The sequence below is a fragment of the Entelurus aequoreus genome, linkage group LG05 (genome assembly GCF_033978785.1).
Source record: "Entelurus aequoreus isolate RoL-2023_Sb linkage group LG05, RoL_Eaeq_v1.1, whole genome shotgun sequence".
NCBI lineage: Eukaryota > Metazoa > Chordata > Actinopteri > Syngnathiformes > Syngnathidae > Entelurus > Entelurus aequoreus.
In genome coordinates, this window is record NC_084735.1 from 45,609,963 (window position 1) to 45,627,059 (window position 17,097).

At 40.7% G+C, this 17,097-nt stretch overlaps 1 protein-coding gene across 4 annotated transcripts in view; it reads right to left on the bottom strand.

Moving 5' to 3' along the window:
* The window catches only part of LOC133650686 (flotillin-2a), a 58,880-nt gene that overhangs the window by 3,323 nt on the left and 38,460 nt on the right, over positions 1–17,097 (bottom strand). For all 4 annotated transcript variants that reach the window (XM_062048231.1, XM_062048230.1, XM_062048233.1 and 1 more), the window contains 7 exons: positions 16,563–16,686; positions 10,730–10,848; positions 6,589–6,702; positions 6,398–6,517; positions 6,111–6,325; positions 2,868–3,051; positions 400–549 (listed from right to left, as the gene is read on the bottom strand). In XM_062048231.1, the coding sequence (XP_061904215.1) occupies positions 400–549; positions 2,868–3,051; positions 6,111–6,325; positions 6,398–6,517; positions 6,589–6,702; positions 10,730–10,848; positions 16,563–16,686 (1,026 nt within the window). The remainder of the gene's footprint in view (positions 1–399; positions 550–2,867; positions 3,052–6,110; positions 6,326–6,397; positions 6,518–6,588; positions 6,703–10,729; positions 10,849–16,562; positions 16,687–17,097) is intronic.

Consider the following 17,097-nt stretch of genomic DNA (forward strand, 5'->3'; position numbering starts at 1 on the left):
TCATAACAGGATAGCAGTGTAACAATATCAATTAAATAATTTTTAAAAAATACCATATTCTCTTTTATTACATACAAAACAGTAGTGCAACATGTTTAAACAAAAGCAAAACATAATATTGGCTCTTATTTCCCAAGTATGTGAACAATAAGGATTTTTTAAGGGTGCGTCTATTATCCGCCGTTTTTCCCATAGCAGGGATCGACGGTACTATTTTGAGTGAATTCAGCCTTATTTGTAGAATTATTCCTTACTGCTGCTTGTGCCTTTTTCTTTCTTGCTTTGTCCTTTTACCCATGGAGCTTTAATTTGCAGTTGCCTTATTGGTGGCAGCCAAGCATATCCAACATCAAGATAAGACACTAAAAATAATGGTTTCTGCTGAGCAGCCACACTTACCTTGGTCAGATCCACTCCGGTGAGGGCGTTGACAGAAACGGGGAGTTCAGCTAACAGACGGTTCAACTCTCCTGTAACACGGCTGCTTTCGCCACTCAGGATAACAATCTCATTGGTCTTGGCCAACGGTGCAGCCACCTTGCTGGCAATCTAGCGACACACAGTGAACATTTGTAAGCGTAAGGCAAACACTGACAGGAATAAAAGAGCTAACATTATTTCAATTGTATGTATTTTGATAAGCATTTAATTATGAAAATCTTCACTTATGTGGAGCTATTGAGCAGACAACAGAGGGAATGTTGACTAAAGGGTCTAAATAAGCCAGCCTGACAATGTTTTCATTGCCTACATGTATTTCACCACTATTAATGTTGACATTTATATTTTCATTCACGTTATTTACCCCCCATTTATTTGATAATTTTTGCCCTTCAGGGTCACATTTTTTCTTGTAAGTCTGAAAGTCTACGGTGCTTTTGGAAAGTATTCACAGTACTTCCCTTTTTCCACATTTAGTTTTGTTACAGGATTAGTCCAAAATGGAATAAATTCCTTTTTGTCCTCAAAACTCTACAGACAATACCCCGTATTGACAACGTGAAAAGGTGTTTCAAAAACTGTTTACAAATTCATTAAAAAAATAAAAAATCACATGTACATAAGTGTTCATATGCTTTGCTCAATACTTTTTTTGATGTACCTTTGGCAGAAATTACAGCCTCAAGTATTTTTAAATACAATGCCACACCTATCTTTGGGCAGCTTTGCCCATTCCTCTTTGCAGCACCTCTCCAGCTCCATCAGGTTGGATGAGAAGCTTTGGTTTTCATCCAGGATGTCTCTGTACATTGCTGCATTCATCTTAGTCTAGTCAGGGAGCTGACCAAGAACCCGATGGTCACTCTGTCAGAGCTACAGTATTGCTCTCTGGAGAGAGGAGAACCTTCCAGAAGGACAACCATCTCTGTAGCAATCCACCAATCAGGCCTGTATTATAGAGTGGCCAGACAGAAGCCATTCTTAGTAAAACGTTTGCCAAAATGCACCTGAAAGACTCTCAAGACAATGAGACAAAATTCTCTTGTCTGATATGACAAACATTGAACTCTTTGGTATGAATGTCAGGCGTCATGTTTGGAAGAAACCAGGCACTGCTCATTACCAGGCCATGACCATCTCTACAGTGAAGCATGGAGGTGGCAGCATCATGCTGTGGGGATGTTTTTCAGTGGCAGGAACTGGGAGACTAGTCAGGATAAAGGAAAAGAAAAATGCAACAACGTACAGAGACATGCTGGATGAAAACCGACACTTCCCATCCAACCTGAAGGAGCCTAAGAGCTGCTGCAAAGAAGAATGGGCGAAAATGCCCAAAGATAGGTGTGCCAAGCTTGAGGCATCATATTCAAAAGGACTTGAGGCTGTAATTGTAGGCGCAACAACAAAGTATTGAGCAAATGGTGTGAATACTTACGTACGTGTGATTTTTTTTTACCGGTAGTTTTTTCTATTTTTAATAAATTTGCAAAATTTAAATAAAATGTTTTTCACATTGTCATTATAAGGTATTGTCTGTCAAATTTTGAGGACAAAATGAATGTATTCCATTTTAGAATAAGGCTGTAACATAACAAAATGTGGAAAAAGTGAAGAGCTCTGAATACTTTCCGGATGCACTGTATGAATGTATGTAACATACAGGACGACCCCCCAAAAAACAAAACCCATTAAAATGTTATTAAATCGTACCTAAAACTTCAAATTTGTGTGTACGATTATTACCCAAAGTCTCAGGTATATTGGTCGCTTTGCATAAAAGTAATTTTCTTTCCAAAATACAGGAGGCAAATTTGCATGTGTTGCGCAAAATTGTCAGTTACTCAAACATATTCCTCTTTGGGATTTTAGAAATACGATTTTACCCAGTTCGACAGGGGTGCTCAAAAAAATTGATTGGACATCCAGATCGTGATTTAAATTTTTTCAGATTCTAAATCGATACATGATTTTCGAGAATGGAATTTGCAATTGTTTTTTTTTTTAAGAAAACCTTTTTGGATTAAAAACATTAAACAACTATTATTGATATAATAATTATTATAATTGATACTGTTGTATTTGTATGCCTTCTCAATTGCTTTGTAAATTCATATCCTAAGTATTGTAAAACTGGGATTGGGTTGGAGTTGGGGATGCTCTATTTTTTTTCATCAGATTAACATTCTGTGTTTTTCGTTAATAAAATGTTAAAAATACAATTTAAAAAAAATATTTTTTAAGCCAACTTTGCGTGCGTAAATCATACGTCAGCAGCCAAGAGGAGCTTTTGTAACCTGCATAGAAAAGGGATTTTTATAATGTATATACCAAATAATGTATTATGAGAATTGTGTTGAACTGAGAATCAATTCTGAACCGAATCGTCACCCCAAGAATCGGAATTGAATCGAATCGAAAATACTGACTATGGGCAGAGCCTCCAGGACCAAGGCTGTCTTGGCAGCAGCGCCGTATTGCTGGTAAGCTTCAGCCTTCAGCCTCATTTTCTCAGCCTCAGCCTTGCCCACAGCTTCGATGGAGGCGGCCTCTGCTTCGCCGATGAAGCGGATCTTCTCTGCCTCAGCCTGGGCTGTAAGGACCGTCTTCATCCTGGTGGAGGTTAAGAAAATGACACCCATGGCTGTCATTCTAGAACAGGACTATTTAACTGGTGAGTTCAGTTCAAAACGTGGGATAAACATTTTTGCAACAAATTCTTAAAAGCACTGGAGTGCTCCTGTTGTATAGAAGAACTTGGAGCAGTGTAAACACATTGGCAGATCCTTACATTGACATTTTAACCTTGCTCACAAACATAGAACACTGGGGTCCAAACTTGTGATTTACATAACCGAGATACTCCTCAAGGCACACTTTTTGAGTCCTCTAATTTTTGGCAGTTATATTTTTTTCCCATCCATCCATTTATCCATCCATCCAACAGGCGACATAATACGCAAATATGGTGTTAGCTTTCACTGTTATGCTGATGACAGCCAACTTTATATGTCCCTTAAACTGACCAACACGCCAGATTGTAATCATCTGGAGGAGTGTTAATGAAATAAATAATGGATGTCCAGCAATGTTTTGCATTTTAACGCAAAGAAAACAGAGATGTTCATGATCGGTCCTGCTAGACACAGACACTTGTTTAGGGTTACCACATTGAAATACGACAATAAAACAATTTAAAAAAGTGACTCAGTGAAGAATCTCGGCATTATATTCAACCCAATTCCCTTGTTTGAGCTGCACACTAAGAATGTTACTAAAACAGCCTACTCAGTGGCCTAGTGGTTAGAGTGTCCACCCTGAGATCGGTAGGTTGAGAGACTAAAAATGGGACCCATTACCTCCCTGCTTGGCACTCAGCAACAAGGGTTGGAATTGGGGGTTAAATCACCAAAAATGATTCCCGGGCGCGGCCACCGCTGCTGCCCACTCCTCCCCTCACCTCACAGTGGGTGATCAAATGCAGAGAATAATTTCGCCACACCTAGTGTGTGTGTGTGTGACAATCATTGGTACTCTTTTAACTTTAACAACTCGCTGCCTAAAGCGAGTACACAACATCCTGAAGGACAGATACCACCCAGCACATGGCCTCTTCAACCTGCTACCCTCTGGAAGGAGGTATAGATCGATTCACGCCAGGACCACCAGAATGTCTCACAGTCTGTATCCCCAGGCTGTGAGACTGCTAAATGAACAGCCTGCCCCTTTGCTGCTCCGGACCATCTTATTACCTTACTCTTCACCACCTCAATAATTGTGCTCTGGACATTGCATTGCTGCAACATCAACGTTAACACCCATCAGACATCAGACTGTTCCCACCCCCACGTCCCTCTATTCGCCATCTTCCTTCCTAACAATGCTAAACTGTAAACTATGGTCAACCTGCACTTCAATGCAGTTTCTATGCCGCTGGATAAAGCTCAAACAAAATCTCGTTGACATGAATGACTTAAATGTTATTATGACAATGACAATAAAGGAATTGATTGATTGAACTTTCATCTCTGTAAGATTGTTTAAATCCTTCCCATTTTGTCCACCAGTGACACTGAGATCATTATACATGCATTCATTACGTCTCATTTTCATTAATGTAACATATTATTTTCGGGTCTCCCCATGTACAGCATTAAAAGATTACAGTTTGTAAAAAATGTGGCTGCTAGACTTTTGACTAGGACACAAAAGTTTGATCATATTACGCCTATCTATACTGACTCACCTGCACTGGCTCTGTGTACACTTAATATGCGATTTAAATTTTTTGTTACTTATGTACAAAATACTAAACAATCTAGCACCATCTTATTTGCTGATTGTACTGTACCTTACGGTTCGTACGGAAATCTGCATTCCAAGAACGCCGGCTTATTAGTAACTCCCAGAGCCCCAAAAAAGTCTGCAGGCTCTAGAGTGTTTTTTACTCAGGCTACAGTACTCTGGAATGCCCTACTGGCAACAGTGAGACATGCTACCTCAGTAGAAACATTTATGCCCCACCAAAAAACTCATTTATATACTCTGGCCTTTAAATAGACCCCTTTTAAGACAAGTTGACCTGCCACGTTTCTTTTTTGCCCTGCCTCCCTCTACCAGGTGGCCACAGATATTCTCTGGAGAGGTACTAGTCTAGAGGAAGTGCTAGCTGTTCCAAATCATGACCCGGGGTGGACCACTCTTCTATGCATCAGTTGGCGTCGTCTCTGTGTTGTTGTCTACATGGAAGAAGATCCCCTACAACCGTGTTGGCTTTCCGATGGACTGGACTCTCACCTCATCATAATTGTAATAATTCCATAACTGCACCCACTTGGCATCCGTTGCAGCTGGTCATCCAGGAAGGGGGTCCTCACATATATGGCCCTTTCCTAACGTTTCTTCTTTTGGAGTTTTTTCTTTGCCCGGATGTGGGTTCAGATCAGGGGATGTTGTTGTGGTTTGTGAAACCCTTTGAGGCACTGGTTGATCGATTAACTGATCTTCGTCTGCTTATCCGAGGTTGGGTAGCGGAAGAAACAGCCTAAGCAGAGAAGCCTAGACTGCCTCTCCCCAGCCACTTCGTCCAGCTCCTACCGGGGGATCTCAAGGCGTTCCCATGCCAGCTGTGAAACAGTCTCCCCAACGTGTCCTGGGTTTTCCCTGTGGCCTTGTACCAGTGGCTCAGGCATCCTGGCCAGATGCCTGAGCCACCTAATCTGGCTCCTCTCAATGTGGAGGAGCGATGGCTTTACTCTGAGCTCCTCCAACTTGATAGAGCTTCTTACCCTATCTCTAAGGAAGAGCCCCGCCACCCGACGGAGGAAACTCATTCCGGCCGCTTGTACCCATGAGCTTGTCCTTTCAGTCATAACCCAAAGCTCATGACCATAGATGAGGATAGGAACGTAGATCGTCCGGTAAATTGAAAGCTTTGCCTTCCGGCTTAGCTCCTTTTTCACCACAATGTATCGATTGAGGGTGCATATCACTGCATACGCCGCACTGATCTGCCTGTTGATCTCAAGATCCACGCTGCCCTCACTCATAAGCAAGACTCCGAGGTACTTGAACTCCTCCACTTTGGGCAAGATCTCCTCCCCAACTCCAAAATGGCACTCCAGCCTTTTACAATTTAACATTATAATAAAAGTGAGAAAATGACCACTCACTTATGTCCCTCAGCCAACTGCTGCATCCTGTAGGCTTCTGCCTCAGCAGGCCTTTTCACAGTGGCAATGAGCTCCTTGTCAGTGCGGTCAATCTCCTTCTCCTCAATCTTGATCTGCTTCTTCCTCTGGACCACTTCGATTTCAATTTCTTCCAGACGGATCTTCTGCTGCTCTTTGGCTGCTTGTAGCTCATAAGCAAGCTGAGCTTCTGCTTTCTGTAAAGAAAAAGTGGCTTTTTAGGCTTTGCTCACAGAAATACATTCCGTCTGATCTACTCCTCTAAATACCTTCGTGTTCACTTCCTGATTGAAGGCTGCTCTCTGCATTTCCAGCTCTCGCTTGGAATCGGCCATTTTTGTATCTGCTAAGAACTTAACATCCATCATTTCTTTCTTACACTCGGCTTCCTGTAGAAAAAAAGTGAAATGACCTTCCCATTTGTCCTGTCATCAGCTCTTGCAAATGTAATTGTGTTTACCCTGATTCCAGCATCTCTCTCTGCCTCTGCCACGCCGATGTCTGCGTCCCTTTGCACTGCAGCTGTCTGTGTTTTGCCAAGTGAGCTCAGATACTCCACTTTGTCATACACATCCTGTCAAAAAGAATCAAGATCATCAGTTTGGTCATCACATATGTATTGCAGGGCTGTCTGAAAAACGACCCCAAGGTCATTTGCCACTCACATCTTATCACATCACATTTTATTGAGCCAAGGCTTATTCTAAAAATACAATTAAAGATGACATTTTTTTTTTCAAAAACAGAAAAGCATATTAGCATTTTGAGTTAACTTAAGAGCGCTTTGACATAAGAGCTAATTGTTAATGCTTTAAGTTGCAAGCAAACATTTGAGTTACAAGCTTCCCCACCATTAGTTGGTCTTACTCGCAAGCATTAGCTTATAGCTAGAGATTGACATAACTTTGTCTTTCCAAACATTGTAAGGAAAAAAAGTGAGTGAAGGACAGCGTTGAGAAGACATGGATGATATATATTGAATTAAAAAAATAAACCATAAGAAAAAGGGCCGAGCATGTGGCTAACTTGGGGAAGCAATTTGAGCATATAATTGCTAGTCTGCACCATACTAAAGCAGAAACAGTCTAACACCATTCACGAATGTTAAAATAAATCTAAACATTTATTTATCCATGAAAATATGGAGAAGCTGTTGATGGTGTGTTTGACAAAGGAGCACTGGAAGGAATGGTAAATGGGTTAAACTTGTATACGCTTTTCTACCTTCAAGGTACTCAAAGCGCTTTGACACTATTTCCACATTCACCCATTCACACACTGATGGCGGGAGCTGCCATACAACCCTTCAGGAGCAAGGGTGTAGTGTCTTGCCCAAGGACACAACAGACGTGACTAGGATGGTGGAAGCCAGGGATCGAACCAGGAACCCTCAGGTTGCTGGCTTGGCCAGCAACCAAGCCACGCAGGACATGCTGTAGAAGTCCACTCTCTAAGGTAAATGCTATACATTGTTATTACATTACTTCAAGAAAATACTGTAGTTGTTAGTACCGGTAGTACATTCTATTGTATTATTTTTGATACAATATTTCTCATCTAAAAGTTTGCTATTTTTAGAAGGCATGTTACATTTTAAAATTGTGCTGTTTTGGGGGAAAGCAACAATTAAATTGATCTCAATTCATTTCACTGGGAAACGTTGAGTGCTTCGTCACAGAACCAATTACCACTTTAATGGTAAAAATGGTTTTCAATCTTTCAGTATGTGGCATACCGTGGAAAACGTTGTCATCCATGTCCTCAAAATGGGTCTGTTCCGCTAATAGACATCTTGCCCAATTAGTCGTATCAACTAAAGACATCCTCGTTTATACACTGACATTATAGGACATTTTCTAATTTCAGCAGCAGCACTTACTAAGGTTAAAGATGAACTGCATTTTCCTGGAATTTTGCCTATCGTTCACAATTCTTATGAGAGACAAGAAGACAAAGGTTTTTTTTTTGTTTTTGTGTTCTAACATGTAAAAATCGGCTCGTTTTCGGTGGATAGAAAATGCAGCTAATGGGAGCAATCCATTCTGGCTCTAAATCACTTTAAAAATGCAATCAAAAACTACCAACAATACTTGATTTACGTTCCGTAATCTGTATAATAACCAGGCTGTAGCGTTTCTTGTAAGAGCAAAAGCTGAGGAACTGTTTTTCTAGCGTACTAACACATCGGTGTGCTACAGTATTAGCCATGAGCTAGCTACGGCAAGAGGTGAGCTAACAAGAGCGTCATCACCCAAATCGCGTTTTAGTTTGCAATGCACAACACATTGCGATAGGACACCAAGCTGTACTGACCCCGAAGGGAATAAGCGGTAGAAAATGGATGGATGGATGATAAGTATTAGCCTACATTTCATGTTTTGTTTGTACACAGCTAGCTTGACAGCGTATGTAGTTGTAATAACACGCATGACGTGCTGCATATATCACGATCAATAATCAATAATAAAGGTACTCACTCGATGGACAATCCATTTATGTCGTCATAGCTTGGCTTCAAGCCACACATTTATAGCGTCAGAGTCACGCTGACCTCACTCTCTCGGCTTCCGTCTGCTTCAAAGTTTCATTCTCTGTTTGTGCTGGCTTCTATAAGCAACAGTTCATCCTCTGTATATTCAGGTTCAAAATGATAAGGTTGTAAATCTTCATTTGTCCAAAAATAGTCGTCTTTGTTGTCTGTTACCAAGTCTGCCATGATTACAAAACACTCGCGTTTGTTGCCAGAAGTAGGACACACATTTGTTGCTGGAAGCTGGAAGTGCGCTGCTTTGGAAACAGAAATAAATGTGCCAAAGAAATTAGTTCCGGTAATGCTTAAAATGACTCAAATACGGTAAATAATGAACATATTACATATTGTTATGAACGTGTCTGTTACTAGACTATATATATACTTGCAGTGTGTATATAAAACGTTGATGGAGGGTTTCATACTTGCCAACCTTGAGACCTTCTAATTCGGGAGGTTGGGGGATGGGTGTATATTGTAGCCCGGAAGAGATAGGGATGCAAGGGATTCTGGGTATTTGTTCTGTTGTGTTTATGTTGAGTTATGATGTTCTCCCGAAATGTGTTTGGCATTCTTGTTTGGTGTGGGTTCACAGTGTGGCGCATATTTGTAACAGTGTTAAACTTGTTTATACGGACACCCTCAGTGTGATCTGTATGGCTGTTGACCACGTATGTCTTGCAGTCACTATCGTGTGTATGTAGACGCCGCACACAACATGTAATTGGGCCGGCACGCTGTTTGTATGGTGTAAAAGCGGACGCGTCGACAGGTTGTAGAGGACGCTAAAGGCAGTACCATCACGGCACGCCCTTAACATGGTTGTCCGGGTGAAAATCGGGAGAATAGTTGCCCCGGGAGATTTTCGGGAGGGGCACTGAAATTCGTGAGTCTCCCGGAAAAATCGGGAGGGTTGGCAAGTATGGGGTTTTAAAGTTGTTGCTCCAACAGTGACTCCCGCATCTTCCAAGCGTTTTTATCATCTTTAAAATCCTAAAAAATGGTAAATGCTAAGAGCGCTTTGACACTATTTCCACATTCATCCATTCACACACATGCACGCACACACACATGCACACTCACACTCTGATGCCGGAAGCTGCCATGCAAGGCCCTAACTAGAACCTATGAGGAGCAAGGGTGAAGTGTCTTGTCCAAGGACACAACAAACTTGACTAGAATGACGGAAGCCGGGGATCAAACCAGGAACCCTCAGGTTGCTGGCATGGAGCTCTACCAACCGAGCCAAGACGTGTGTTGTTGTCTCTCCTAATAATTGTGAACGACAGGCAAAACATTTTAAGAAGTGCAGTTTCTCTTTAAGTACGGAGTCTTGCCACAGGTCATAAATCAGATCCCTTTGTAGCGGTAAAGATGATCTGACATTCCTATAATGCAGTGGTTCTCAACCTTTTTTCAGTGATGTACCCCCTGTGAACATTTTTTTAATTCAAGTACCCCCTAATCAGAGCAAAGCATTTTTGGTTGAAAAAAAGAGATAAAGAAGTAAAATACAGCACTACGTCATCAGTTTCTGATTTATTAAATTGTATAACAGTGCAAAATATTGCTCATTTGTTGTGGTCTTTCTTGAACTATTTGGAAAAAAAGTTATAAAAATAACTAAAAACTTGTTGAAAAAAAACCAAGTGATTCAATTATAAATATAGATTTCTACACAGAAGTAATCATCAACTTAAAGTGCCCTCTTTGGGGATTGTAATAGAGATCCATCTGGATTCATGAACTTAATTCTAAACATTTCTTCACAAAAAAAGAAATCTTTAACATCAATATTTATGGAACATGTCCACAAAAATCTAGCTGTCAACACTGAATATTGCATTGTTGCATTTCTTTTCACAGTTCTTTTTGACAGACTTTTAAAAAAATCTCACGTACCCCTTGGCATACCTTCAAGTACCCCCAGGGGTACGCATTCCCCCATTTGAGAACCACTGCTATAATGTATGCAACTTGCCTTGGCAGAGGTTTGTTTCGTTAAATGACGAAGTAAATGCAAAAGCAGGTATAGTAACGTTGACTCAAGAAGGTGTTCCAGGTTTCCCACCTTGATGGTAAAGCTGAGGATCTCAATGCCCATGCGGCCGACATCAGGTGCTGCCACCTCTCGGACCAGACTGGCAAACTTGTCCCTGTCTTGGTAAATCTGCTCCACAGTCAAGGTGCCTGTAATAGAAAAAACAGGTATATGATTTTGTCCCTCACATAATAGTTGATCGATATCATGTACAATCGTCACTTTTTAGCCATAATACCTTTCTCACGTCGCACAAAATGCTACATACTATGCAGTTAAACAGGCTTTAGCCAGATTAATAGCAGTTACACACACAAAACAAACAACATGTTTACTTGACCCATTTCCTGGGAAACTTATCAAGAAGCTTTTTGTATTATTAGGTCCATCAGTGGGGCGGCGTGGCGAAGTTGGTAGAGTGGCCGTGCCAGCAATCGGAGGGTTGCTGGTTACTGGGGTTCAATCCCCACCTTCTACTATCCTAGTCACGTCCGTTGTGTCCTTGGGCAAGACACTTCACCCTTGCTCCTAATGGCTGCTGGTTAGCGCCTTGCATGGCAGCTCCCGCCATCAGTGTGTGAATGTGTGTGTGAACGGGTGAATGTGGAAATACTGTCAAAGCGCTTTGAGTACCTTGAAGGTAGAAAAAGCGCTATACAAGTATAACCCATTTATCATTTATTTATTTATTTAAATATTAGAAACTTATCACTTTCCTCTGGCACTGTTCCCCTAGCATTCAAAAAAGCGGTTATTCATCCTCTACTCAAAAGACCTAACCTCGATCCTGACCTCATGGTAAACTACCGGCCCGTGTCCCACCTTCCGTTTATCTCGAAAATCCTCGAAAAAATTGTTGCACAGCAGCTAAATGAACACTTAGCGTCCAACAATCTCTGTGAACCTTTTCAATCCGGTTTCAGGGCAGATCACTCAACGGAGACAGCCCTCGCAAAAATGACTAATGATCTATTGCTAACTATGGATTCTGATGCGTCATCTATGTTGCTGCTTCTTGATCTTAGCGCCGCTTTCGATACCGTCGATCATAATATTTTATTAGAGCGTATCAAAACACGTATTGGTATGTCAGACTTAGCCTTGTCTTGGTTTAACTCTTATCTTACTGACAGGATGCAGTGCGTCTCCCATAACAATGTGACATCGGACTATGATAAGGTAACGTGCGGAGTCCCCCATGGTTCGGTTCTTGGCCCTGCACTCTTTAGTATTTACATGCTGCCGCTAGGTGACATCATACGCAAATACGGTGTTAGCTTTCACTGTTATGCTGATGACACCCAACTCTACATGCCCCTAAAGCTGACCAACACGCCGGATTGTAGTCAGCTGGAGGCGTGTCTTGATTAAATTAAACAATGGATGTCTGCTAACTTTTTGCAACTCAACACTAAGAAAACGGAAATGCTGATTATCGGTCCTGCTCAACACCGACATCTATTTAATAATACCACCTTAACATTTGACAACCAAACAATTACACAAGGCGACTCCGTAAAGAATCTGGGTATTATTTTCGACCCAACTCTCTCGTTTGAGTCACATATTAAGAGTGTTACTAAAACGGCCTTCTTTCATCTCCGTAATATTGCTAAAATTTGTTCCATTTTGTCCAATAGCGACGCTGAGATTATTATTCATGCGTTCGTTACGTCTCGTCTCGATTACTGTAACGTATTATTTTCGGGTCTCCCTATGTCTAGCATTAAAAGATTACAGTTGGTACAAAATGCGGCTGCTAGACTCTTGACAAGAACAAGAAAGTTTGATCATATTATGCCTATACTGGCTCACCTGCACTGGCTTCCTGTTCACTTAAGATGCGACTTTAAGGTTTTACTACTTACGTATAAAATACTACACGGTCTAGCTCCATCCTATCATGCTGACTGTATTGTACCATATGTCCCGGCAAGAAATCTGCGTTCAAAGAACTCTGGCTTATTAAGTGATTCCCAGAGCCCAAAAAAAGTCTGCGGGCTACAGAGCGTTTTCTGTTCGGGCTCCAGTACAATGGAATGCCCTCCCGGTAACAGAGATGCTACCTCAGTAGAAGCATTTAAGTCCCATCTTAAAACTCATTTGTATACTCTAGCCTTTAAATAGACCCCCCTTTTTTAGACCAGTTGATCTGCCGTTTTCTTTTCTCCTTTGCCCCCTCGCCGGGTATTTCCGGTTCCGGTGACCATGGATGATGTGCTGGCTGTCCAGAGTTGGGACCCGGGGTGGACCGCTCGCCTGTGCATCGGTTGGGGACGTCTCTGCGCTACTGACCTGTCTCCGCTCTGGATGGTCTTCTGCTGGCCCCACTATGGACTGGACTCTCACTGTTATGTTGGATCCACTAGGGACTGTACTTAGAGGGGGGGTTACCCACATATGCGATCCTCCCCAAGGTTTCTCATAGTCATTCACATCGGCGTCCCTTGTGTGGGCTCTGTGCCGAGGATGTCATTGTGGCTTGTGCAGCCCTTTGAGACTTTTGTGATTTAGGGCTGTATAAATAAACATTTATTTTTTTTTTTAAACTTAAATTTTTATTCTGTCACATGCATACATATATCAACAGGGTCAACATCTTACAATATATACATAGTCAATTTATATTCCATATCAAGCATTTGTGGTGTCATTTTCCTGAGTTTTGTATTCAGTCCATTTTGTCCATTTCTCAAGAAATAGTTCCTCCTGTATTCTGAGTCTATGTGTAAATCTTTCCATTACATATAGTTCTTCCACAATGCACAGCCACTGTTCACAGGTCGGTGAGCTGCTACTACGCCACAGTCTTGTAATTGCCTTTTTGCTGGCTGCTAACAAAACCTTGACTAAATAGAAATCATCGAATTGCATATATTCCTGCGTCAAGTTTCCCAAGTATAGTATCATACTTGTTTTTGGAATGTCATATTGTAGTACTTCTTTTATCACTGACCACACGTCATACCAATATTTTTCAATATTGGGACAGTTCCAGAACACATGTTCGTGGTCAGCGTCCATATTTCCACATAGCCTCCAACATGGTTGTTTCTTTGCTGCGACTCTTCCGCTTATTTTTGGAGTTATAAAGTATCTAGTCATGTTTTTCCAGCAAAACTCCCTCCATACCCTAGAACTCGTGGCCGTGCACTGCGTTTTACAAATATTATACCAGTCCTTTTCAGTGATCTGCTCCCCAAATCCTCTTTCCCATTTCTCTTTAATGTACATGGTTGAAGTCCCCTTGCTTGTCATCAATCCCTGGTAAACAGCTGAGATCACTCTACATTTTTTATTATTATAAGCTTGTACCATTATTCTAATTAGCGGGTTCATTGATGCCCTTTTAATTTTTTTAATATAGTAGTCCCTTATCTGTAAATACCGGAAGAACTCATGTTTGTCTAGATCATATGTCGCCCGTAGGTCCGGTTCCGGTGACCATGGATGATGTGCTGGCTGTCCAGAGTTGGGACCCGGGGTGGACCGCTCGCCTGTGCATCGGTTGGGGACGTCTCTGCGCTACTGACCTGTCTCCGCTCTGGATGGTCTTCTGCTGGCCCCACTATGGACTGGACTCTCACTGTTATGTTGGATCCACTAGGGACTGTACTTAGAGGGGGGGTTACCCACATATGCGATCCTCCCCAAGGTTTCTCATAGTCATTCACATCGGCGTCCCTTGTGTGGGCTCTGTGCCGAGGATGTCATTGTGGCTTGTGCAGCCCTTTGAGACTTTTGTGATTTAGGGCTGTATAAATAAACATTTATTGATTGATTGACTTCCCAGTGATCAAAAGCCGTGCCACAAAACCTATTTTGTGCAATGTGATACCTTCACTTATACTACAATGTGCTGTTGAGCACAATTCATTCTGGTACAACTGCTAACAATGATTGTTAGCTCATAATAAGCCAGCAACATTAATGTTGATGATGTAAGCACATTAGGGATAATCTGATCAGGGTTTTATGCTGACGATACCAAAACTGATTTTTAAATGTTTGATTTATTTATGGTGAGCACTAATGACAGTTTAACAACATCAACACAATAGTTAAACTACATACTGATTTGATTTAATAACATACAATTGTTGAGCAAAACAAATTCAATAGTACACAATAACAAAACAAAAGCAAAAAGTACTATCAACGACTCATTTAAATCATTAAAGTCCTTCCGTGACCAGAAGAACAAATTTAAAAAAAAATAAAAAAATATATATATATATATATATATATATATATATATATATATATATATATATATATATATATATATATATATATATATATATATATATATATATCGATCTCGATCTAATCTCTCTAGTATTGATCATATACTGATATTTCCATTGGTATCAACACCACTAATTTATGGATGAATCCGCCCTCCTCTTACATGGTGACTACTGACTGTGACAATGCGGACACACCAACAGTTGTTATATTATCCTCTCTCTAAACTCCTATCAATTTCATGTTAGTATCTGCTTACTTTCTTCGAGTCCTGGGCAGTATATCATATATTCAAGTTTTTTGTTGCAGACAATTTACAAATCCCTTTTTTTCTCTCTTGTTCTGGCACACTTTTTGCCCCGCAGGAGCTTCCGTAGCTTGCGCCGTCTCCTTACTTCCTTAGCGGCACACATAGCTAAGCATGGCTAATGCTAACGCTAATGAGAGCGAGACGTTGGTTCCAAAAAAAAAAAAGTGTTGTCACTACTTTGGTTTTGCGGGTAACGGGCGTGGAACAAGTGACTGCATGGTGCAAAGTTTGTTTCAAAAAGGCATCACACTTATTCCAGCATCTGAAACCGAAGCCTCCAGTCGAGTGCAAGAAATATTACTCCTTACAAGGCGAACAAGACGCAACAAGAAACAAACTACGGGCTACAAATGACCTTACTATGGTGGAATTATTCACACCATGCATGTATAATTATGCCATGTATGATGAGAAAGAAGCACAATGTGAAGAGCGATCACTAAAGCAGTTCTGCACACCGCCAAGATGTGTGAATGAAAAAGGCTGTGTTTACTTTAGCCACTTACTGAAACAAACGGTTGTCCTCTCAATGCTCAATGTTGGAGATTGTTTATTTGCACGCAAGGTGCAATGCTACATTGTATTAAACAAACATTCTATTCAAGCAGAAGTATTGCCTCCCAAGGGAAGCTCTTAATTTAGTTGCATAAAAGTACAATTTATATCTGGTTTAAAAAGAACAACATTATACAATTTAGAATTTTGCTAAATAAAACTATTTTTTGATTAAATATACGAAAAACGTTTTTTGAATTATCTCTGTCATTTGTATTCAATGGTTTCTTTGAAAATGAGGGGGGGGGGGAATCTGAAATAATCATAAATCAAATTTTTTGTGAAAAAAACTTCTTTTTTTTTTGTACGCTATATCGCCCAGGCCGACTTTCTTCTGTAACGTAGATCCAACGACACCTCTTAAATGTAACACTTATTTTTTAGTGTTGTGTAAATCTAGCTTAGCGGTTAGCTTAGCTATTAGCATGCCTGCTCTTGGCTTGCATTCATACAAGGATAGAAGGTCAAACAATGTTTAGCCTTGTCCTCCAGTGATAATATTACTTAAGATAGTAAGAAATGCAGTTTATTTGCCATAATGGAGGTCATTGTTATTAGCATAGGAAAACAGCTCCACACTTAACATAATTAGCTGCTAGTCGCTTGTCAGCCAGAGGGGATTGGCATTAAAAGGAATTGATAGAAAAAGGCGACAAAGTCTTTTTTCACGAAAATTAACAGATACGGATCTTTGGCTGATCTATCGGCACATCCCTAATAATGATGTATAAAAACCAAGCAGCTACCTACCAAGGATGGCACGCAGGTGACCTTCAAGAGTTTGCAGGATGACGCTCTTGATCTCCACGACTGACTTCCCTAGAAACTGCTCGCAGGCGTAACCCAGCAGTTCATTCTCGGTCATCACCTTTACCTGGTGTCAGTGTGGACAAACATTGTCAGCTGAGCAGGAGCAACACATCATGTGCTAGACAACCACTAACAATGTTCCAAGGTTCTTATCATTATAAATGGATTAACACAATAGTAGTATAGAAAGTGTTGCTTTTTTTTATAGAATAAAATATACAGCAACATCCTGGTGGGAGCAGCTGCTGGCTTTGTTTAATTTAGTCCCCTTGGCTCAATGGAGGGATTTAAAAAAATTGCACATACTTAATAATATACATGTAATAATATTTATAAAATAGCAGTATGCATGATCATTTTGCAACTTTTTAATAACTGTATTTAACGTACCATGCTAGTTGTCCATGCATACAAAAAGAAAATAAGGGAGATATCATTGAGGGTAAATGCTCACTTATATGGTAAAGAAATGAAA